The sequence below is a fragment of the Perca fluviatilis genome, chromosome 24, assembly GCF_010015445.1.
Source record: "Perca fluviatilis chromosome 24, GENO_Pfluv_1.0, whole genome shotgun sequence".
NCBI lineage: Eukaryota > Metazoa > Chordata > Actinopteri > Perciformes > Percidae > Perca > Perca fluviatilis.
In genome coordinates this window covers 1960979-1986288 of record NC_053135.1, presented here as the reverse complement: position 1 = coordinate 1986288, position 25310 = coordinate 1960979, and the positions used below count along the sequence as shown (strand labels likewise).

General features: G+C 42.4%; 1 protein-coding gene across 1 annotated transcript in view; it reads right to left on the bottom strand.

Moving 5' to 3' along the window:
* Positions 1-21532, bottom strand: part of LOC120554025 (zinc finger protein GLI2-like) — a 66999-nt gene extending 45467 nt beyond the window's left edge. The window contains exons 1-2 of the mRNA XM_039792598.1: positions 21524-21532; positions 13301-13407 (exon numbers count right to left, since the gene is read on the bottom strand). Coding sequence (XP_039648532.1) covers positions 13301-13394 — 94 coding nt within the window. The 5' untranslated portion in view covers positions 13395-13407; positions 21524-21532. The remainder of the gene's footprint in view (positions 1-13300; positions 13408-21523) is intronic.
* Between the last annotated feature and the right edge of the window lie 3778 nt (positions 21533-25310).

Sequence of the window (25310 nt, the reverse complement as noted above, 5' to 3'; positions counted from 1 at the left end):
GCCCTGAAACACCAACCCGACTAGAGTCTCTCTACTTTTTTGACCAACTCGGGGAGACTGATCAGTCCGACTGGCTTTTCTGCCGTCGGGTGGGTGTGTCAGAGCCTTTACTTTTTCTGAAAGAACATCCAGATGGAGACTTTCTTCTGACTGAATGAACTTGTTTCAGGACATGTCTCTTTGGATGACTCAGTATCCAGACTTTAATGCTTCATTTATCCATCAGTTTATTTTGATTCAATCCCAAACACATCGTCCTGCTGCCCCAAATACTCACTAGAGCACCAAATGTGGATTAATCTTCTGCTTAAAGTTTCCTCCTGATCATTTGTGAAGAACTACACTGACCAGCTTTAAATGTTGTTAACCTCAGCTGATTCTCTCACCTCTTCTTTCGACATACTGTAAGATTTAAGGTGTTTATGTTTTCCATGGAAGTGTAGAGCAGAGCAGTGAGACTTAACGTGACATGAGCTGATGTGAGGAAACGTGGAGGTTTACTTTCTGTGGTTTGGTATTTGTGTTGGAGGGCCAGACATCGGGGGATTTCCATTAGCTGGCAGAGAGCGAAGGAAGGGCGAAACATCTGTACTTTACTTTCTTACAGTTACTTTGCTGATATTTCTCCTTGTCTTATAACGAGGGTGGCCCTCCGGACTGCGGTTGTACTGGTTAGGACCGTAACGAGCTGCTGAAACCTCAAAATAATTGAATTTGTCTCAATAGCAGGGTTCATTGTTTGTCTCAATGCTGTTTTAGAGGCTTTGGGAGTCTGAGTCTCGACAAATTATGAACCGAAAATTAGTCAAGATGAACATTTTTGCAGAAAGTCACAGCTCCGAAGTGATTTAGGGGGCTCAGAGCTCTCACACAAACCCACTCTTGGAGCAGAGTGATTTAAATCTCTGTGGTTTTTGCTGTGTTTTGTGTGGTGGCCGGCTGGATGCACAGATCAGATCAGTAGCACATGAATAGAGCGACCTCGCTGTTGCCTGGGCGTCTCTTTCAGAGCATCACAGATCACAGACGAGAGCTGAAACTACAGGAATCCTCTAGGATTTCTGCTTCTAATACCACAAAACAACCATTAAGTTATCGGTGGCTTATTTAGGATGTTGATCAGGACTGATACATTAAGCATTACCTGACCGGCTGCTGAGCTTTCTGGCTTTCTGGCTTTCAAAACTCACTCACTCAAGTAACGTGTAGCTGTTGTTCAAGATTTAAAGTTGCTTATATTGTCTCTGGAAGAGAAAAGTCTTGGATTAGGAATTTAATAACCCTATAGCCCAGTTCTGAACCAAATGTAGCCCAGTTTTAAACCAAGTTTAGCCCAGTTTTGAACCAAATGTAGCCCAGTTCTGAACCAAATGTAGCCCATATTTAAATCAAGTTTAGCCCAGTTGTGAACCAAATTTAGCCCAGTTTTGAACCAAGTTTATCCCAGTTTAAATCCAAGTTTAGCCCAGTTAAAACCACGTTTAGCTCAGTTGTTAAGCCCAGTTTTAAACAGTTTTAACCACATTTAGCCCAATTTTAAGCCAAGTTTAGCCCAGTTTTGACCTAAACATCTAGATGACCTGTAAATAATCTGCAGCTCATTATTATTTTTGCCAGATTTAGTGACGACAAGCAGTAATTTCTCTCATCAACACTTCATGTATTGCCTCACTAATGCTGAATGTAGCTCCTGACTAAATAAGGAGCGTATCTTGCCGTTTTTGTTGTTGTTGCTAAACATAATTCACAAAAAACAGGATTCACTGAAACCAGCCTTCAAACATTGCCTTTATTCCCAACTATATTTTATATTCCTTGAAATACTCCTCTCATATAAACTACCTCTGCAGCGTTGGAACAAAGACCCACCAGTTTATTTTAGTGGTTTACTTAGCACTCTATGAGCGCATTGCAATATGGCTTCCACAGCGACACATACACTGATCCCTCTGTTTGCTTAATGGGTCACAAGTTAAGCTAAAACACATACACACACGCACACACACAAGCACACACATGTGTAGCACTTCCACATGTGTGCAGTGTTTTCATTTGGACTGGTGCAGATGTGTCTGGGCTCCTAATGTCAGTCGTACCGATCTAAGTGGGGTCTTCGTCAGCGTGTCCCACGCCCTGACCTGTTTATATAAGACGCTACAGTCTGTCCTCCTCCTCCTCCTCCTCCTTTTCCTCCTCCGTGTGTTTAATATGTTTAATTTTTGAGGGAGAGCTGCGCTGCTTTCAGACAGTGAACTTAGAGGAAACATTTAGAACAAATTTCATCTTCCTGCTACAAAAAACACCCGCAAAGTCAGACTAACATTATACAAGCTCAGTTTCCACTTTGAGTTTTTAGTGTGAAAACATTAATTGAGTTGTGTTCATGTTGAGCCAGTCGGCATATCATGGGTATTCTTTGGAAGATAGTTTAGTTTAGGGTGTTACAGCTATAAAAAATAAGCATTTGTAGTAACTGCAGTGTTTTCAGAAACTGTTCAAATCTGTTCAAAAACTTCAAGTCCTTCAAACCATACGAAGATAATGCTCTAATACGACCCACAGGAGCATTGGCAGGAAATACGACTTCATATCTTAACTACAGAACGTCACAGTTGTGATTTTAAAAACATTTTGATCGTTGTGAAACATTCGCGGTTTGGTTAGGTTTAGGCACAAAAACTACTTAGTTAGTTGGTTTGAAAAAGATAGTATTTTGGGTTAAAGTCAGACGTTACTTCACTTCCTGTAGGTTACGCAGAACGTGACGTAGGTTTAGTTAAAAAAATCTTGCGGTTATATTTTCCAACAGGACATGGACCCCGGTCTCCTGGGTTAAAGTCTGTTTGTTTGACCCATCCACCCTCCCAACCTGCCTCTCATTTATATTTTGTCAGCTTACAGTTACAGCCACTAGTGGGCGCCGCCACTAGAAACGTAAATATTGGTCGTAATTGTTGCTTATGCAAAAGACCTCTGGGAGCGTTTTTCAGGGGAGGACAGTCCCTTTATGTGGCGTCTGATTTGAGGAGAGAGCTGTCAATCATCTGGTGTCTGAACAATTTGAAGATCTGTCTGATTTGATATAATGGCACCAAAATGTACCTAAAATCTATCACATTAATTGAATGAGCTTTAATTGATCTTAATAAGCATGAGTGACATTTTGTCTGGTCCTCCTGTTCAAGGCTGGACTATGTGAGTTCCTCTGTGCTGCTCAGTCTTCATGCTGAATCCACACAGACCTGGGACTGCCTCTAAACCTCCGAGGCCACCTCCCAGGGGGGCAAAGAACTCATTTGCAGTCTGGTAGACCAGCAAAGGAGGGACACCAAGTAGAAAAATGAAAAGGTGGGGGAGTTTTGGGGCTTAATCCTCTAAAACATCCATATATCGCTCCCAACCGCTCACTCCCCACAGCTGTAAATTTCCAGGAATGTAGCCTGTTGTTTTTGGAATCAGTGCAAGCAAACCTTAATGGCTTTGAGAGATTGATGTCTGCAGACGTTGCCTGAAGCTTGCGGTCACATATTTCAGCGCTGGGATATCTTAAGTCAACCAGCCGTACAAACTAAAACACAGAGAGAAGTGGGGAGAACCAAAACACCAATTTGTTTTAAACGAGGGCCAACATGTTTACTGAACAAAAGAAGGCCTGATCCACCCTGATTTCTTAATTTAATTAATATCTGCTTTCGTAATTATGTCTCATGTTTTGCTGTCAATCGTATAAAGAGGGAGGTACTCTACATGCTTACTGAGACAAAATGTTAAAAAAAGCATTAGCAAAGGATGCTCTGATTTACAGTTTGTGATACTTTTGTCTCCAGCTTTTCTGACAATACGATTTAAAACTAAAGTAATCTACATATTTACCAAAATTAATTGTAACAGAAATTTAAGGATGGCAATTTTTTCCTCCCTGATTTGTAGTTTGTGAGGAAATTCTGTTTTTATCTTTACAATAGTCAAATTATAATTTACAAAACTACAAAAATGGATGCACAACAGTTCGTGTAATCTTACGAAATTACGAAAACTTTTGCGGTTTGTATGATATCTTACAAAAACAGTTTGACTTATGCAAAAAACGGTATGTACTGTATATCTACGAATTTAAGAAAACTTATGCAGTTCATATATCTTACATTATTTGGTTTGGTTTAAAGTAAGGACACAAACACCGGTCTCACAGGTGAAAATCCATTTTGTCCACCACTCCGACCTCCTCCTTACGAGATTTTGGCGCTCTTATACTACATGCTTTGGTCATAATTACTTCGGACAGTAGAGGTCACTGCGTTACAGCTGACGTGCATTACTTTTTGTGGCTATATGTAAGAAGAGTTCTGTCTGAATGTCTTTAAGCTTCTTTGTGGACTGTAAATGTGGATTAACATAAAAAAAACAAGCAAAAAAACTGCCAAAGTTTGGGGTTTTACTCCGCTGACTAAAAACACACTTATGAGGTGATTTGAATTAAAAAAAATTCAACATTTCCACAATGTAATGTGAGTATATTTACAGCTTTACTCTCTATATGTTGGATGTGGTTCATGTGGAATATCTAGGCCATGTTTTTACAAGTTTCCTTAATGACTCTTCTCGAGCCTGAAAACAACTAACAAGTGAGGAGCAAGAGAGGGCATTTTATCCAGTCATCTACCAGCGGTTTGTAAATAGACTAAATATCAGAACTTGGTACATCTAATGTGCAGTCCCTGAGACCAGCCTCTCCCCCGAGTGGAACTTCAGATAAAACAGGCCGAGGGCATCTTGGAAAGTCATCAAGCTAAATCCCATTAGCCGTAGTAGGCTCACAAATGGGTTCTCATGTTGGAACCACTGTGATTACTGGGAGACTGTACTGTAGTGAGGGGCCCCGCACAGGGGCCACTTGCTGCAGAAAACACTTGATGACAGGCTCACTTTTCATAAAACAAGTGAGGGAATCGCTGTCCTGGAAACAAAAGCCAGGTCCTGCATTGATGACGTAAAATATGTTCCTGTTACCGTACGTCCTCGTAGGGGACGCATCAGGACACGTAAGGCTACGTTCACAGAGACTCTGCAGTCTAAGTGACAAAAACGTAGAAAAAAGCGACAAAAATGTGACGAGTGTCTGGAAAATGTAGGGTGTTAAAACTGTCATGTTTTCCCAAATGATTTTAGTGGCTTGAAAAATAGTGCGTAAAGCAATGGAACATGCCCCTGGACCATGTTCCCGCACCTCCGACGTTGGATCAGGATCCGTTTTTATTGGATCCGGCACCTCCTGTGTCACTATGAAAATTAATCGCCTAAATGAAAAAAATAAACTACTGTTCGTGTAGTGTTCAATGTCATAATCTGGCTTGTTTGTCTTTATTCCCCTTTGAAGTTCCACACAAATCTTGTGTTTGCATTTTTGATGCGTTTTGAGGTGAATTTTCAGGGTAAGACAGAGGGGAGAGAGGGGAGAGAGGGAGAGAGAGGGGGAGACAGAGGGGGAGAGAGGGGAGAGAGAGGAGAGAGAGGGGGGAGAGGGACAGAGAGAGGGGAGACAGAGGGGGGAGAGGGACAGAGAGAGGGGAGACAGAGGGGGGAGAGGGACAGAGAGAGGGGAGACAGAGGGGGGAGGGACAGAGAGAGGGGAGACAGAGGGGGAGAGGAAAGAGAGAGGGAGACAGAGGGGGAGGACAGAGAGGGAGAGAGAGGGGAGGGACAGAGAGAGGGACAGAGAGAGGAGAGAGGGGAGAGGGACAGAGAGAGGAGAGAGAGGGAGGAGGGACAGAGAGAGAGGAGACAGAGGGGGAGAGGGACAGAGAGAGGGAGAGAGAGGAGAGGGACAGAGAGAGGGACAGAGGGAGGAAGAGGAGGGAGACAGAGGGGAGAGGGACAGAGAGGGGAGACAGAGGGGAGAGGAAGGGAGAGGGACAGAGAGAGGGAGAGAAGGGGGAGAGGGACAGAGAGGGGACAGAGGGGAGAGGACAGAGAGAGGAGACAGAGGGGAGAGGGACAGAGAGAGGGAGAGAGAGGGGAGAGGGACAGAGAGAGGGAGAGAGAGGGACAGAGAGAGGGAGAGACAGAGGGGAGAGGGACAGGAGAGGGAGAAAGAGGGGGAGAGGGACAGAGAGAGGGAGACAGAGGGGAGAGGGACAGAGAGAGGGACAAGGAGGAGAGAGAAGAGAGAGGGGAGAAGGACAGAGAGAGGGACAGAGGAGAGAGGACAGAGAGGGGAGAGAGGGGGAGGACAGAGAGAGGAGAGAAGAGGGGAGAGGGATGGAGGGAGGGCGACACCAAGACACGCGTGGTGCTGCTTGAGATTGCTGTTAGCCTCGTTTCACTCAGGGGGGAAAAATGTCAAAAAGACGACAAAGTTTGCTGAACTTGTTCAAATACGCTGACCAGTCGGATCCCAAACCAGCAAAAAACGTTTCCGCTGATCAGGAATGTGGAGACATTACATTTCATACCCATGCAGTGCATGTTGTGAAATTAAAATAAACATTGTCCTGATGTACACACAGCGTTGTTCAGGTTATTTTAGTCAGAGAAGCCTCGTAGGCAGTGTCATTTGTTTTTGTTCCGTTACCTCCAAGTCCCGTTTTGAGTACCGATCCACCCCCTGCCCGGACCTCCTACTTTGACTGCGGGGCTGTGCTGATCTATATAAGGCTGCCCGTGACACTTGAACCGCCGTACAACCCTGCAGCGAATTTCCGGATCGCTTTTTCTGGTGTTAGCAAAAGAAATGTGGTCAATGCGTCCCAGACAACCATAATATAAACATCAGTTCCTCTGCTAAATAGATCCCAAACTCTGGCTGAGTTCAGCAGCACTGCAGAGCAGCGGCCCAGGCTGACAGTCAAACAGCAGCTTGTGTGTAAAAAGTACTCTGTGTGTACGTGCGCCTGTGTAATGTCAGGGGGCTATTTTTCTGCTCCTGCCTCTCTGAGGCGTCCCCGGGCAGGGCCTCATTTAGTCAGCACCGAGGCAGAGAAAAGAGCTGCCGCCCCCTCTTCTTCCTCTTCTTCTTCTCAGGAAGATTAGTGGCCGTCCTTTTGGAGTAGGAGGTGGATGCTGAGCCTTTTTCGGTCGCATTTTTCTCTGCCAGCGGGCCTGACCCCCTGAGTGCTCTCTGTGCAGCTCGCTAGCTTGCGGTGGGCGCCTGCGCATCCAGCCACCATCAATTACTCAGTGTCCACCGGCCAGATAAAGAAATGCGTCCTTATCTCTAACCCACACCTCTTAAAATACTATTTACACAGCCAGGCCCCTTCTCCAATAATCTAGTTTTTGTCTAATCCCATTGTTTCTAACAGGCAGCCTGGTCAGCTGCAGTTTGACTCGCAGCCTGCATGAGACCTGAGGCAGATGTCACGATTGTTACTGTCAGACCAGTGGAAGAAACAAACAAACAAGCCTCCACATGTTCTTGTGCCGTCTTCAAAAGTCTTGTTTTCTCTGATAATGCCAAGATATTCAATTTAAAATGATATAAAGCATCAAATTCTCACACTTAAGAGGCTGGAATCAGCAGATATTTGGCATTGTTGGTTGATTTAAAATGTAGTTACCACTAGGGTTCTAAATTAGCACCGTTTATGCAAGTGGCTGGTAGATTTTCTTCACTCACCAGCCAAAAAACCCAATGGTAATCTATTGAATGGCTGGTAATATTTGAACATTCATTAGCCATTTGGCTGGTAGACGAAAATGTTAATTTTGAAGCCTGGTTACCACAACAACTGGTTAAGATTAGACCTAATCACCACCCCGACCTCCTCCTAAAACAAATACGTGGAAAACATATGAATTACAGTGCATTACTTTTCGTAGATCAATGTACGAGATGCCTGTGATCTTTCTGAATGTCTTTAAGCTTCTTCATGGACTAAAAACAAAGCATTATACTGTCAAAGTTTGGGGGTTTTCACCCCTGACTAAAAACACACTTATTTATTAGCACTTTTGAAGTGATTTGGATTAAAAAGATTCAACATTTCCACAATGCAATGTGAGTATATTTGCAGCTTTACTTTCTATATGTTGGATGTGCTTCATGCTGGACATCTAGGCCATGTTTTTTACTAAAAATATTTAGAGAATTGTTTATTTTAATGGACTAAAAGATGAATCGACTAATTGTTTTAAGATCTACACCTCATGCAGCTGAAAGATGTTCTCAGATGTGTGTCTGTTTAGCCTGTTAAGGTCTTCCTTCCCCCTCCGCCCCCCCTCCCCCGACCCAGAATGCCTCGGGGCAGCCTAGGAGGTGCTAAATACTTAGGGTCCATCCCTGCGGAGCAGCCAGGCTCAGCAGAAAGATCTGGGAGGCTGCATGGAGGCATGGAGGGAGGGATTCGGGGGTGCTGGGACGCTGAGTGCAACGCATCAATCTCCCTCTCGAATGACAAACTCACTCTCAGGAAGATGTATGTCATGAGCCACCAAAGCCAGTTAATCAAATCATTAACGGCGCCGAGTAGTTTCCTCTGGCCTAGTTTACCGACACAGACAGAGAGGAGAGAGAAACGTACGACGAGCTCCGGCTCAAACAAAGCCTCCTCTCTGATATTCACCCAAAAGAAATCTGCATCAAAGCTTCACATGTTTCCATTATTTTTGTTTTTAAAATACCTCGAGGTCGGGGTAAGAATAAACTTCATATTCAGTGGAGAAAATATTATAGCACAAGCTCTATTTATATATATCTGTTCTGGGTCTCTTCTCATCCACGTTGGCTTTTAAAGTTTAAAGTTCATTCTCCACACTGGAAAGATGATGATGAAGATCATTTGAAAGCTCCAAAACAGCTACTAAATGGACCCCAACTGCTGTTTCCATGGTCAGGAATGACCTTTGAGCCTGAACTTTCAAGCCAACGTGATGGACGAGAAGTCCTTAAAGTGCTCAGAGGGAAAAAAAAGGGAAATTTAAACATCTACAAGGATGACTTGGTCACCTGCTGAAGCTCCAAAATTAGCTCTAAAATTAGTTTTCTCAAAATATTTCTATTTCCTTTGCTCGAGTGTGTACATCGTCTCCAAACTGGACTCTTACTGGCTTCCTCTGATCCAAAAGGAGGTTTAAATTCTGCAAAATGGCCTGGGTGAATTTCTGTGTAGCATTGGGAGCCAATCGGGACCACGTTTAGTTTTGATGTGTTTTCCTGGACTTTGTATGAAAATGCCTGGAAAAAAAGATGGATTTTTGAAAAGGCAATAACTCTAAATTTAACCAAATCAGATTTCAACCAAGCCTTAAAGAAATGTCTTCTATGTATATAAACCAAGGGAAATTTCTTCCCTGATACAGGGCGACTTTAATCCTCCAAGGTCCAAGGAATTGACACATACATCAATAACGGCTGGTGGATTCTTTTCTCGCCAATATTTCCACTCTAAATACCGTTGGTTATTACGAATGGGTTTGATATCATAAAGGTCCCTGCGATGGCGTGAATGTGCTCGCTGCGCCGGCCTGTGTGCGAGCAGACAGATGCGTGCTGTCACAGGAAATACAAGCGCTCATTTGAATCTATTAACCGGCCAGCAGAGTCAGGGGCTCGGCCAGGGGAGGAGAAGGAAGTCCAGCCCGAAAACACTGCCACTGCCAGGGCCCGACTGTTGGTAAATGACACCAAATAGTGCCCAGAAGTCACCGTGCCAGAGTTTTATTTTATTTTAGAGCCTCCACTCCAAAAAAATAACATTTCATGTAGGGTGGACGGAGCAGAAAGGCGAGGGGGGAGGAGGTTTGATCATCAAAACGGAGCAGATAGCAGCGTCTGGAGCACCTGGGTCCATTCTAATTGACTCGTCGCGTGGCGTATCCACTTTTTAAACAAAGTGACTCTCACTTGAGCTTCATTATATGCGCACCCCATTTCCATAGGCCTCTGGGAACGGGACCTGGGCCGTTCACATAAAACAAATGACCGCTCCATGATAAATGGTTCTATTAGCAATCCAGATTGTTAAACTGTGATACAACAGATCGGAGAGGGGCGCAGGGGCCCATTCATTTTCCTCCCTTCTGCACACATGCACTGCTGTAAATAGCTTGTTTTTATGAGCAAATAACATATTAAAACTCGGCATTAGCCATGTGCTTTGATAGAGAGGAAATTGTTCTAAATAAATAACACGGGACGGGAATATAAAACAGGGCGGGCTGTTATACAGCCGGCGTCGAGGCTCAGAGGTGGGCATGACTTAGGTGACAGGAATTCTGCAGCCAACAGTAAACAATGCACCGACAATAAAAACAGCAGCAGTATATTAGAATTGTGTAGTTTTCCCTCGGACGCCTTGTTTGGGAATAAGCTCTAAAGGTTCAAGGACCTTGTCTCATCTGCCTCCCTCTCACTGCTGCATATTCACTTATCAGGAGCCGGCAACAGGAATAATAATGCGTATTACGGCGATAAGTAATTGCTCTGTCTCGACACAGTGGCAGACGGCTGTGGTTTTTAGCACTGAGGCTTGAGCCTCTTCGCTGATATCTGATTGGTCGAGACGGGAGCGAGCTGCGGCTGTGAATCAGAGCTTCTTGTTTATTTAAGATTAAAATGCAGGGCTCTTACACAAAGCCGATAGGGAGGAAGAGTTATGTAGGGACTTTTTTATTTTAGGTGAGAGGAGATTAAAAAGTCAGCAGCTGATATTGAAAATGGCCAAACATATAAATATACAACAGGATGTAGAGTTGAAGTTCAAGTGAGGTTCAGTTTCGGGGTCAAAGGGACTGTTTCTGTTCTCAATAAAGATTGTTTATAATGAACTGAACAGGCCGACATGCTGAGAAAATTCCTCCAGCTTTAACTTCAAAAAGCCAGAATCTTTTGAGGAAAAAGTCACAATATTACAGGAAAACGTCTTTGAATTTCATTCTCAAAATGTTATTTTCCTAACCTATTGCTAATACTTTGTCATAGATCTAGTCATCCATCCCCAAATTTACATGAAATATGTTGTTTCCTATCATGTAAGACCAAGAAAATCAGCAAATTCTCACATTTAAAAACCTGGAAACATAAAATATTTTGCTTGAAAATTACTTTTTCAAAGCATTCAACGATTAATTGTTTTAGCTCTGCTTAGCACAAAAGACAGCACCAAAGCTAGCGTAACCAGCGTGAATAAAAAAGCGTTCATAGCTTAGTAGACTGCTGTTAATCATGGATTTGAGTGTCCACATTGTGAAGAGTTAATTGGATCTACTTTCTGCTGAAGAAAGTGTTCCCATAAAAAGTCTCCGAGGCACCCTGTCCTTCTAATCCAATGGAGGCAAAGAGTTTGCTTCAGCTTTGTTCAAATATTGAAGAAGAACATGTGAAGAAACAACTCCACATGTAAAACTGCCCTACATTGATATTCTCTTATGAACAATTAATGTTCGATTTCTTCATCATGGCAGGCCACCAAGTTCTTCATTAAAGAGAAGAAATGTCCCTAAATCACTGGCTGTATTTCCATTTCAAAAGTGGCCCGTCACTCTGCATCCATGTCAGCGTCGTCCTCCGAGCCGCTCCACCCGTAATCCATCCCTTTTAAACTCTGGAGGTGTTCTGGAGAACAAGGTCTTTTAACCTCATTATGCCGAGCTTTCATCACACGTTCACTGACATGTCTCTCTTTCTGCCTCTCGTGTCGTCCTCGCCTTTACTTCCTGGGACATTCGCCGTGAACATACCTTCACGTGCAGGTTTCTCATGTACTTTCAATGTGGGTCAGTGCTTTGACAGGCCGAACTACACGACTGCTTGCTCGTTGCTCTCTCTAATTCTCTAAGGCCTAGAGGGAAATATTCCTCCTTATGCTCAGGAATATCTGTTTCTGTTCCAATAAAAAAGAAGCTAAAGCAACATCAAGCTTTCAAATGTCAAACCCCTCCTTCTCATTCCTCAGAGATCTCTACATACACACAATATCCTCTCAACTATGGTATTAGAGTTAGAAAAAGGTCATGCTTTAAGGCAGAATAATGTATGGTTAAAGTAAAGCTAGGCATCTTAAAAGGTTAGAGAACTAGGGCTGTTCTCAATTGAAGAAATTCTTAGTCGACTAACACTCATTCAGTTGTATCGACTAATCGATTAGTTGATTTAATCGACAGATCTGTAAATCTGAGTTTCTCCGCAAAGAGTCATGCAAAAGCACCACTTTAATTCTTGTGTTTACCAGAGATGTGCTCGTATGTTTCTTGGAAATAAGTCATTCAGCATGAAAAAAGCATCAAACATGACTAATGGACTAAAGAAATCTAAGTTGACTAAGACCAAAACGACCGATTAGTCAACTAATCGACTAAGAGAGAGCAGCCCTATAGAGAACAGTTGTTGTCATAGCTAAAGAAGTGAACATTCACTGTTGGAGAGTGACGGCGAATTAACTCTTTTACTCTTAACTACTTTCCACCTATCTACTTACAGGACACATTCATTCCTGTTTGCATTAAATGTTGTCTGATGATTCTTTAGGACACTGGTTATACTGAAGAAGAATTATCCTTTAAAGCAGAGTTGTTTTTCTGGTGTGATGCCTTCTTTTGGGCTCCATTCCCAGCTTTGTTCCTTCTTTATCAATTAATGAGTGTTTCTTTATATTGGGAGGCCACCAAGTCCTTCATTAATGAGTAAAAGTGTCACTAAATCACGCATTTAATTTCCATTTCAAAGGCAGCCCATCACTCTGCATCTTTGTCAATCTCTGAAGCTGCGTGTCGTCCTCGCCTCTGCCAGCCCCAGCCAATTTTTTTTTTTTTTTTTTTTCCTTTATACTCTGGAGGTAAGAACAAGGTCTTTCAGCCTCATTATGCCGGGCTTTCATCACACGTTCACTGACATCTTTAAAACATGCAGTCTCTCTCTCTTTCTGCCTGTCCCTCCCCTGCCAGAGAGGCTCGTTGCTACTCTAAATTTAGTTCAACAACACAAACACTCGTTCTCACCTGCCGCCCCCCTTCTCTTGTCATGTTATCTATTCATCAGTGTTTATGGGCTCAAATGGTGCCACACTCCTTGACAGAGCACACCAGGCCTCGATACGGGGCGATCGTCATTAATGATGCTCTTTTAAGACCCGGGTCTATTTAGGATTCATATCAGACATCTACTGTAAGTCACCTCTGACTGCTGCTCATACCTTATCAGGCCTGAGGAGAGCTGGCTCCCAAGATGGCACTTTATCTTTGAAATGTATATTTTATCGGCCTTTGCCCCCTGGATGAGCAGCATGCAGAGAGAGGCCCGATTGACAACCGGACACCACATTCACATCTGCTCCGGAGAGAGTTTTAAAGAAGCGTGTTACAGTACCTCTCGTCTCTGAGGGTTTCTTTGGGAGGTCGGGGAAGCCGCTCCCGTCCATCTTGTCTTTTTTCTCGGAGGCTCTTGATGTGGAAGTCTCCATTGCCAAACAAACTCTAAAAGTGAAAAAAAACACAAAAGGTGCTGTTAATGCTGAATGAGTGGAGTGCACTCAGAGCGCTGAGGAGAGGAAGTGTTAATTTGAGATGAGATGAGGACACTCAGGACTCTGAGAGTACTTGGACGGCTCGTCAGTAGCTCTGAGTGAGATCAATACACTTTAGCACAAGTCGTCAAAACTGTGCTGCTGTTGCATGAAAACACACAGTTTATTGTCTAAGATTTAAAGTGTATCTTATATTATTTGTGTACAGGAAACATTTATCACCTCAGGGCCTTTATTACCTCTAATAAGGATGCTATGTTTGGGTTCAGTTTGTCCGTCTATCAGCAGGATTACAGAAAAACTACTGCCCCAATTTTCTTGAAACTTGGTGGAAGGTGCCATCCTCTCCAGCTCCACCCTAGTGTCCAAATATGTTCTCTTCTGGCTCTAAAAAAACAAGATGGCAACGGCCAAAATGCAAACTCAGCAACAGAAGTCCACAATCCATTGTGTCAAGTGACTGATGATATGTCTATTATCTTTACAGTCTATGGTTCTTGACCATGGAAACAGGAGCTTTTAACTGCATCTCATGGTCTTCCTCAGCAGATAGAGTTGACTGTTTAGATCAGGCAATAACACTTGGTCATATTTGAGGAAGACTGCTAGATGTGTCAAAGGAAATAAATGTAATTTAATGCTTTTTTGAATAAAAAAGGTAAAAAAAACTCTATCAAACCCATAAGTCCCTAACTAACTGTTCATACATTCATAATAAAACAGTGAAATGTAAATGAGTGACACATACATCCCTCTGCTTCTTGTTTATCTTAGCTCAACCTACCAGATTATCCTTGAGCAAACATGTTGAGGGACTTCTCTCCACTCCCTGACTTCCCGAGAACTCCCTGTACTTCAAGACTCAATCTGGGATAGTGGGGGTCAGCAAGGTTTTTTTGGGGGGTTTAAAGGGGACGGGGGAGGTCTTAGCTTGCATGTCATCAAAGTTTATTTGACTTTTGACCTTTTCTGCAAGCGCTATTCAGACAGGCTTTGTGGCTCAAACTGTTAGAACAATACTACTTTATCTTCAAAAGACTCGGAGACTCTATTCAGGCTCATTTACGAACCTCTTAAGTTTCTTTATGAAGGCAGAAGACTCAGATTGGATCCAAGACCTGCTAAAGTAAATCTGGTAGCAACCACTGTGTGCTATTTTGGCGCCAGTGCCACATATTTAATTATAATAACGATAATAATTACCTTTACACTTTGTATTTATAGTTTCCCGTCATGCTGAAATGATAAGGGGGATTTATGTTGTATATAATTTGTCCGAAAAGCAAAGATCTCTATGTGCTCAGTTGAGATCTATTTGACCTTTGACTGTCGAAATCGGACGATATGTTGATATATATGTCCTATGTGTTGTTTAATTATACAGAAAATGAGCTCCATTTTGTTTTCTTCTGTCCTTTTTATTGTGAGCAGCGTGATGCTTTGTTTAGTAAGATAAAAACAGATATTGATTTAGTAAATATAGATGATGCAAATCTATCTACAGATTCACTTTTATATATTCACTTTCTGTAGCAGACCTACTTTACGAATAAAGGTAGTCGAACAAAAGCGCCTAAATTAGATAAACTGACCCCCTTCTTTGAATTTTAATAGCTGGTAACAGACTCACCGGTAGTTTCAGGAACCTGATCAGCCCCAGTAACAACACCCCCCAACAATGCAAATTGTAGGTTCACACATCAATGAACCAGCAGTTGATTTAGTTTGTAAATGCCCAAAGCCTCTTTACTAAAGCTGAGCTTCTGACTGACAGCTCTGTCTGCTGTCTTTATTGCTGTAGATGAATCCGTGCAACAGGTGTGAGAGGCCAGGAGTGAAGCCTCATGGGATGTCCCTTACCACACACACACACACACACACACACACACACACACACACACACACACACACACACACACACACACACACACACACACACACACACACACACACAGCTCCCATAGTTAAGGTGATATATGAGGCACATAATGGCAGTCTTTAATGCACGCAGTGCTCTGGTCTGTGCTCGCAAATCATTATTAGTCTGGCTTAACATTTGCTGTTCACACATTAAACAGCTAAGTGACTGGTGTTCACTCTGCAGCCTCACAGGACATTTAAACTATCACTTTGTGAGTATATTGTTTTTTTTAATGTAGATAGTTTTAAGATGTTCCTCCATCCTACAACAACGGAGGTGATGGAATTCAGTCTGTGATGCTAACACTGAAACAGCAAATTCAAAGTTTACCCTAACTGCTAACTGCCAGAGGTGGAAGAAGTATTCAGATCCTTTCTCAAGTAGAAGTACCAATACCACACTGTTAAAATACTCAAGAAGTACATTTTATTTCTGTAAAAGTATGTAAATATAATCATGAGAATGTCATTAAGTCCTCCGAACCATACGACCATTTACAGTAGGTTGTTTATTTCTACCATCTAATACAACACACGAGCGTTTTCCATCCTCATATCTAAACCTAACATTTGCCGTTTTAAACATGTCGTTAACGTTGTGAAACGCTCGCAGTTTGGTTAGGTTTAGACACAAAAACTACTTGGTTTAGAAAAAGATTGAGGTTTACCGGTTTACGTTTACCCTCCAACAGTTGCACAATGGAGGGAAAGAATCCAAGATGTTTATAACATGGAGCATACAACAGCATTATTACAACTGAAAGTAGATGTATTCCTAAATAAATGGTCTTCCACTGCCCAACATTTTCATTTGATATGACTATTATGCAGACTATATCTTTCTTATTTTTATTTTACTTATTTATCATTTATTTTTGTCATTTGTATTGTAAAAAATTCTGTATTATCTACCAAATATATATGTGGTATTGCAGGGATGAGGATCTTTCCCCTCACATATATTTTTGTTAGGATGGAAGACATCTATGGACTGCTATTCTATGTGTAGACTTGCCCTTGACACCTTACTATGCCATCAATACTGTATCATCAAAATGTTAATTTGCGACATATTGTATGACTGCACTTGATAATAAGAAATAAAGGAAGTTCAAAAAAAAAGAAATCAGAACGTTTGTTCCCTTACTTTACTTCCAGTTGCGCACGTGACACCGAACGTAACTAAGTTTAATTTGTTCTGTATGTTTAAAAAACTGGCCGGGTTGGCTCAGTGGGTACAGCAGGCGCACGTATACTGAGAGGCTTATGCCTCGATGCAGAGGTCCAGGGTTTGAGTCCGACCTGTGACGGTTTTCTGCATGTCTTTCCCCTCCATCTGTCTCCTCTTTCAACTAGCTGTCCTATCAATTAAAGGCAGAAAAGCCCAGAAATAATCTTAAAAAAAACTTGCAGTTTACTTTTGTTGAAATGGGACATGAACCATGGTCTCCTGTGTGAAAGTCAGTGTTCAAAATGAACTTTTTTGTTGACCAGCCAAATGCCTAGTGAATGTTCAAATTTCAGCAGCTACTCAATGGATTACCATTGTTTTTTGGGCCGGTGAGTGAAGCAAATCTACCAGCCACTTGCAGATTTTACAAGCATTTGGCTGGTAGATGGTGCTAATTTTGAACCTTGGTGAAAGTCCTTTGTTTGTTTGTCAGTTTGGCGCTCATTTAGACTTCCTGGATGGTTTCCGTTTTAATTACTACGACCACTAGAGAACGCCGCCTGACAATAAAACGTAAATATGGGTCGCTATTACTGCGTGAACAAACGACTTATGGAGTCGTTTTTCAGGGGAGGACAGTCTAGAAAATGTAGGTAAAGTATTAAAAGTATCAAAAATGACCCCCTGTGACTGTTTAGGGTTAACTATTATATGATATATGATATATTCTATCATTAGATGATTAGCTGTAACATTGATTCTTTATTTTTACGTGTCATGCACACAAAGTGCCCAAACCCTCATGGGTTTATAAGACACCAACATTTTGACTGTTTAGGGTTAGGGTTAACCACTATTATATATTCTATCATTAGACGATTATTACTCATGCTTTAGCAGAATTTGACTGTTTTAGTTGGTGGAAAGTAACATCAGCGAGGAACTTTCTCCTCATGTAACATTAGCTGTAACATTGATTCTTTATTTCCGTGTCATGCACACAAAGTGCCCAAACCCTCATGGGTTTATAAGACACCAACATTTTAGTTGCCGTGTTCAAACATCTCACAAAACGCATAGGTTGTTTTACAGCTCGTTCTTTAACAAAATATTCTGTCTTCTCTCCCGAGCTTGGCGAATAAAATCTGCTATGAAAAAGGTCCTTTCTTGTGGCAGGGTTAGCTCACCTGGTAGAGCAGGCGCACATATATATATATATATATATATATATATATATATATATATACATACATACATAGAGGTCTCGACGCAGTGGCCGAGGGTTCGACTCCTGCCTATGGCCTTTTGCTGCATGTCATTCCCCCTCTCTCTCCCCGCTCATGTCAGCCTAAAAATGCCCCAAAAAATCAACTTAAAAAAAAAAGTTCCTTTCTTGAAGCACAACTCATATTTTTTATAATCATCCAGCCAGAAGAAATCATCACAAATAGAGGTTACTTTAGTAAAAAGTGCATCTCGTAAGTCCTGGTAAACAGGACAATGAAACAAAAAATGGACCTCATTCTTAATTTCAGCCAGCTCAACTAAACTAAACAGAGTCTTTTCTCCTCTGGAGTGGCATTAAACCTGCGGGACTCCCGGGCTAAAGTCAATGTTCTTCAGCATAACTGTGCACATAAGCATCTTTGTCTTTTGTTTAAATTATACTTTGCATAACGTTTTACATTGTAGCTATTATTTATGAGACAACAAGTTAGTAATTTAAGTTACTAAGTTACTAATTTTCACACGCATATCAATCTGTTCCTAAATCATGCTTAAAAACAGAGGCCAGGGAACTGAGGACACACACAGGAAAGTGAATTTACTAACAGGCGCGTTAGCAAGTCAACAGCTCAGTTAGTGGTGTAATTAACCGTCCCCTCCTACTGTTGGCTGGAGGCTCCTTTGAGACAGCACACAATGATTCATTTGAGTATAATACAGCCAACAAAGAGATCCTAACAATAAAGTTATTTAAGGGAACAACAGCTTCAGAGGGACCCCCTCCCTTTTCTGCCAGGTCTTTGTGCTGAAATCAATTGTTCTGTCAGTTCATCCTTTCCCTTCTCTTAAGTCAACACGTCATTACTTTCAGTCACTCTGAGAGGAGCACAAACACTCACCTGACTGTTGAGACAATGCATGAATATTTTAAGTAGTGCACTCTATAGTTTGTGTCTGCAAAAAAGGACAATTGTACTTGCACTAACTTATAAATATGGACCTTTTCGATGTGCTTTTACATGAGTTTGAACATTATACAATATTATTTCTGCACAATAATCACAAGTATGTTTTTTTGTTTGTTTTACTTGCACTAAGGAATTTTGACTTCCTTCTATGTGATTTTACATGAATTTTAACATTTATACAACATTGTTTCTGCACGATGTAAATGTATAATTTTTGCAGTTATAAATCATGATCTTCTATATACTTTTACATTATTTTGTTGTTTTCCTTCTGCAGGAGCAGCAGGGAGGCTGTCCATGCAGCATGTGGAGTTCACGCTGACCTATCAAGGTAAGTCATCCCAGAATAACACCTGTGACTGTGTAAATTAACTTAGGGCCCGCAGAAACTCGGTGACACACATGATGAGGATTAATTCCTTGCAGAAATCAAGTGTCCTGCAGTAAGAGGGTATTCCCTGCGTCAGGAAAACAAATGCCTCTGCCTTCAAGGTGTAGCCGGCTTACGAGCAGACTTTGGCTCATCACTGAATATTACCAGCAGCCGCTGTCCCCCTGAATTATTAGAGCAGCTCTTGTCAAGCAAACAAACGACTCTGTCTCGACTCAAAAGGTCACAGCGTACCAGAGTAAAATCACAGAGCATGCAGTCAATTCCTCGGCGCCGTACCCCATTCGAAGGGCCACTTTCTGGAATTTATAGTCGGGCCCTACACCTATTCTCCTTTGAATAATAGCTATCCCGTAAAAGAAGCCTAGGTCGGTGGCGAGTCTTAAATAGAATACAGCTCCAAACCGGAGGGGGGTTGTTTATTGTGCGAGCAGCGGACGTACAAATAGAGGCTAACAGTGACATTTGAATTTATACCGACTTTCCAGACTTGTTCCTCTTAACTTCAAGAGAAGCAACGAGACCCCAAATCTGAAATCTAAAAACAGAGCACAGGGGAGAAGTGTTCCCACGAGGCGCCGCATATGAAGAAGCCTCTTGTGTGTTACTCTTTAGCTGATGAAAAGGGACACACAGGGGAGAAGAGAAAAAGCAGAGCGAATGATAACTGGGTACATCCCAGGACGTTCGCTTGTATCCACGTTTCCTTCACTTGCTTCCCTTCATCGCATCTAAGTCTGTCCCACCGAGGACGCATGGGAGGGATGCAAGGAAATCAAGGAGAGAGGAAACAAGGAAATGTGTTTTTAGAGGGATGAGGGCGTCCTTTCCTCAGAAGCGTCACGTGAATTTGTCAGCTGTGTGGGCGGAGTTAGCAACGGCTTTCAGCTGCACGGCTTCTGGGAAGACTTCTCTCATGTATCCTCGCTCATAGCTCCTCAGAGATCCCTCCTCCATCCTCCATCCTCGCTCCTCATGGCAGGAATAAGAGCTTTCTGGTTCAAGTGAGGAGCGAGGAGATATCAAAGAAGAGACTTGGGAAGCAGCCTGTTTTGCTTCATACCCCTCTGCCTGGATGTTCAATATCCTGTGGCTGATCTCCTCCTGCCCTCGCCAACAGCAAACAGATGTGGCGCTGAGTTCAGAAGCAGAAACGCAGCGCTGCTCCCACCTGTGCACCGCGGCACAGCCTGACCTCACTGTTTCCTGCAGCAGCAGGCCTTCATGCTTCCTGTGAGGCTGCAGGCGGCCAGCAGTGCATCTTGTCCTCATCTTTTTTGTGCTTTTTGCTCACTATATTACTCTCCTCAACGTCATGTCACTGTGTCTTCTAGGGCTGTCCTCGATTAAAGATATTCTCAGTCGACTAACAATCAATCAATTAGTTGATTTAATGGACAGGTCTGAAAAACTGAGTTTCTCCACAAAGAATCAATTAAAAGCACCACTTTAACTTTGTGTTTACTAGAGATGTGCTCAGAAGTTTCTTGGAAAGAAGTCATTCAGCATGAAAAAAGCATAAAAAATGACTAATAGACTAAAGAAATCTTAGTCGACTGAGACCAAAACGGAAAATTAGTCGACTAATTGACTCAGAGGAAGCAGCCCTAATTTTTTGTCACTCATTTGTTCATCATTGTGGACAGAAGCATGTTTTATTTCACATTGCATGTAGACGCACTGCACGACTCCTCTTAATGACCTCATGTTTTTTGGCTGCAACTGCGTTAGTGCTGCTAACAGTCGACAGAAAACTAACCGCCAGCAGTTTGGTTGATCACTCCATTGTTAGGGTAATTTATCAACTAAAATATCAAACATTCAATGCGAGCATGTATTGTTTTTCTCTGCTCTATTTTATTCCAATTGAATTATTGAATGTAATTGAGTTTTGTAATTTTGTTCAGATAAAACAAAAGAAATTTAAAGACATCGTCTGCATTCCTTTAGTTGCAGCAGTCATGTCATGTTTTCATGTGAAGCTCTAAAAATGATATACCAATTTATGACTTTATGGTTTGAAATGAACTCTGTTTGGGAGGGAGTGAGTAAAAACACTCACGTACTGTGAGACAGATCCCATGAATAAACATGTAATCTAGTAATAACAGGACCAAGTTAGCCGTTTTGGTTTGTAGGTCTGAAGGGACTGTTTCCAGCCTTTGTTGTTGGAAAGTCACAGAGCTCAGGCAAAACGAGGGATCATGTTTTTCACTCCAGATGCTGTAATATAAAAAATCTGCCAACACAGATTATTTATTTGTTCATTCCCCCCACAGAACAGCTCGACAGTGATGCTGTAAACCTACATTAAAATGATTAAACTTAAAACTTAAATATGTTTGACGGCAGAAAGAAAACACAACTATTTGTTTATTTTATATCGTACCTGTGGATCTCCAGCATGAATAAAGCCGTTTAGAGGTTGAGATTAACCTGCAGAATACTCCAGCAACACGCTGCAGGTATGAGGAGCATGCTTTGATTCTTGCAGCGTCACATCAATCTTGTCAGAGCCTCCCTGAGCCCAGCACCAAACCAGTTTACTTGTCGGTTCAAGGCCAAAAATCTTCTTTCCCAGCTCTCACGTTTCCTGCCATATGTGCGTCCCCAGCTCTGCCTGCTGATGGCGTGAAGTCCGCCGAGGTTGACCAGCTGCTTTGATCCCTGACCCTCGGCCAAATGGAGCGGCCACTCGCTGTTTTACAGCCACAGTTTGGACCACAGACTTCCTCTCCACCGCCTGTATGGCTCCTTTTATCCAGCAACACCTACAGTAAGTCTTTCTCACTTTTATCCATACCGCAAACGTGTTCACGCCACATCCACACTGTCATACCTGAGAGATGCACAGTACAACATTTCACCGATTTAATTCCTAGAAATTAAGAGTTTGACATGCTGTCTCTCCTCAGAACAACCGTTTACATGTTGCACAAAACCCAATAAGGCAGATTTAAATGATTGAAAGTGGATTCATTTAGTAAAACTGTTGTAATTTTGAGTCACACCCAAAATATCCCCCAAAGTTTACCGAACACTGTCACACCGTGCAGAGGACGAACTCTTGGACTTCTTGCTAAAGTTTAAAGTCGCTTTGGTTGTTTTACTGTTTGCATAGCAGCCTTTGGAAGCTAATTTCCACAATGCAATCCTAAAACACACACAGCCCCATAGTGACTAGCCTAAACTTGACTTTCTACCTTTCATGAATGTGTAAGTATTCAGAGGGATTAAGTGTCCGGCATCATGACATTAGGTCCTGAATGAAGCATCATGGGAAACTCCCTGCTGCTCTGCGTCACCACTGGTGTGCGCATGCCTGCCTGCAGGGTGTGGACAAAATAACACGAACACCTGCAAAGCTTAATCCTGTCAAAAGAGTTGACTCTGTAACTTCACAGTGTCTGAACATAAACGGACAGGAACAGACGTTTTTTTGCAGCATATAGTCCCTTGCTGACACGTGCAGATGATAAAAATTATGTCACATGGACCCTTGTGGTTATTGTGCTTCAACCTACAGCTGATCTGTGTGTGCTAAAGAGATAGATAGATAGATAGATAGATAGATAGATAGATAGATAGATAGATAGATAGATAGATAGATAGATAGATAGATAGATAGATAGATAGATAGATAGATAGATAGAGTGGTTCGGTCTAAAGAGTCAGACTGGATGTTCGTCAACCAGCAGCACTTGAAAGTTAACAGCCAGCGACCTGCTGAGGCCCCGTCACTAACAGTGTGTCACAGACCTGCAGAGGCCCCCTGGATGAAGTCTGCTTCCTGGGGAGAGGAAAAGGAGAAGCCGGGGCCTCCGGGGGCCGCACAGATTCCTCCTGACCTCAGGGTCTGATTGAGCTCATGGAACGCGGTAGCAGAGGGGGGATTGATTGCTAAAGAATCCCACATGTCCCCACTGGGACACCACATGTTAAATAATTTCAGGGGAAGAAAAAAAGAACAGCAAAGCCATCCCGTTGGCTGATGCTGCTGCTGCTGCTGCTGCGGCTTGTTTTCACTCTGCAGCTTCTGCCGTCACAAACACCACATCATTCCTTTTCTCTACGTGTCAAAATGCCATCATGGGCGTCTCTCCTCACAGCGTGGGGCTTGCTTTACATCCGCCCTTGAAATTCACACACACACACACACACACACACCCACATGCATGGACTCCCCTGCTCGCCTCAGCGGCTGTCAGGCCTGATCGTGGCGTTGCCGTGGTCCCTTCAGGAGTTAATTAACAGACGCATCAAAGCCGGTTCCCAAAGAACCGCGGCTACACAGCAAAGAGGAGGAACTACAGGCCCTCTGCGGCCCCTGGACCTTTGATTTCTGATGTCTCTGGGTCTGTGTGAGCTGCCGTTGCATTGAACCCGGCTCTGTTTTCATCATGTGTAATCGCGGCTGCCTAAGAGCTGCTCTCCTCTGTCGGAGGAAGTTGCTCGTGTTATCCGAGATCTGCTGGAAAAAGTGACCCGAGTTTCAGAGTAAATGTTTGCAGAGCTCAGAGTGTTTGACATGATTTAAATTTAAGAATTTATGACTCTATGACTTCTCTCTATTTCTACACGCTGGTCTCGTGTGTCCCGGCTCGACGTAACTGTCAAAATAACGTGGTCCTCTGAAAGTGATTAGCAGGGGTCAGGGAGGAAAGCAAACAGTGTAACCCACCTCAACATTAAACCATAACACAGCACAGGAAGTGTCCCGAAAGGTCAACGGCCTGAGATTAAAAAAGGGACAATTTCTGCAACTTATTTCATTAAATGACTGATTGTTTATTTTAAAATAGCAGTGAGTTTCCAGAGCTTCAAGGTAACATCTTTAAATTTATGATTTTGTTCAAACAACTAATAAACAAATATTTAATTTACTATGATTATAAAAACAGAGAAAAGCAGCAAATCCCTACATTTCAGAAGCTTGATCCAGAGAATGATTAGTATTTTTAAACTTTAAATTACTTGATTATCAAAGTTAAATTTAAGACTAAATGGTTTTTGCACTAGTTGAGCAGATTTATGAGAAAAATCATCAACTTTAAAGAATCTTAATCTCTTTTTTTCTGTCTATATTTGCTCTATAATTGCCACATGGTGCAGTTAAAATCTTTTTTAGCAATTTGAATTAAAGCTCCTATTAACAACCTGCAGGCCAGGGGATTTTTGTTCTAATACGTAGGAAAGAAAAAGCTAAAATAAAGCCTAAACTCAGCTGTCGTGTGTGTGTGTGTGTGTGTGTGTGTGTGTGTGTGTGTGTGTGTGTGTGTGTGTGTGTGTGTGTGTGTGTGTGTGTGTGTGTGTGTGTGTGTGTGTGTGTGTGTGTTTGAGCAGGTTTGGAGGTTTTGTCAGTGGTCTTTGCAGGGTTCAGTGCTTGTGTAAAGCCACTGATGCTTCTTTTCTCCACAAAACTCACAAGGAACAACTGCCCCGGGGCCACATGGCGTAATTGGTGTGGACTTGTTGTTTTGTGGGATTAGAGACTTTTGAGTCCTCACAGCGGGGCGTTTTTACTCACTTCCAAATCACATTTATCGCGCCCTGCGTGCCAGACTCCTTTCTTTCCTTCTTGCCATCATTTCCCTGTGCTCTCCACTCATTAAATTCTCCACAGATTTTACCAGAGAATCAGAGCTGCAATCAGTAGTGACGAGCAAACGGGCCGCGGGGGTGGAAATGTGTGAAAATGACAGCGAGGGAGGGAAGGCGCTCGGGGCAGGATGAAAGTGACATCCCCATCACAGGTTTGGGAAGCCCCCATGTCATCCTGAATAATGTGAAGGGCCCCATTATTTCTTCACATCTTTTCACTCCCCCCTGCTCCCTGACTGCTGGAACTCTTCATCCTGCACAATAGCAAATGCACTAAAAGTTTTTTTCTGATGCAAATGAATGCAACCGGCCATTCAGCGTTTAAAAAAAAAATCCACTCGGAGGCAAAAGGGAAGCAGCCTGGAGGTTTTTACATGGACATCATTTTTTGTTGTTGTCTTGAATTATTAAAAATAAAAATGACAACAAAAGAAAAGAGTCCGAATAAAATCTGCGAGGCCTTATTCTGCACAGCTGCAGAAATAAATTAAATCTCTAATTTTAACATTAAAGAGTTTTTATTTCAGGGGAAATCTAAACAAGCTGTGAGTGATTAAATCTGACTCATGAATCAT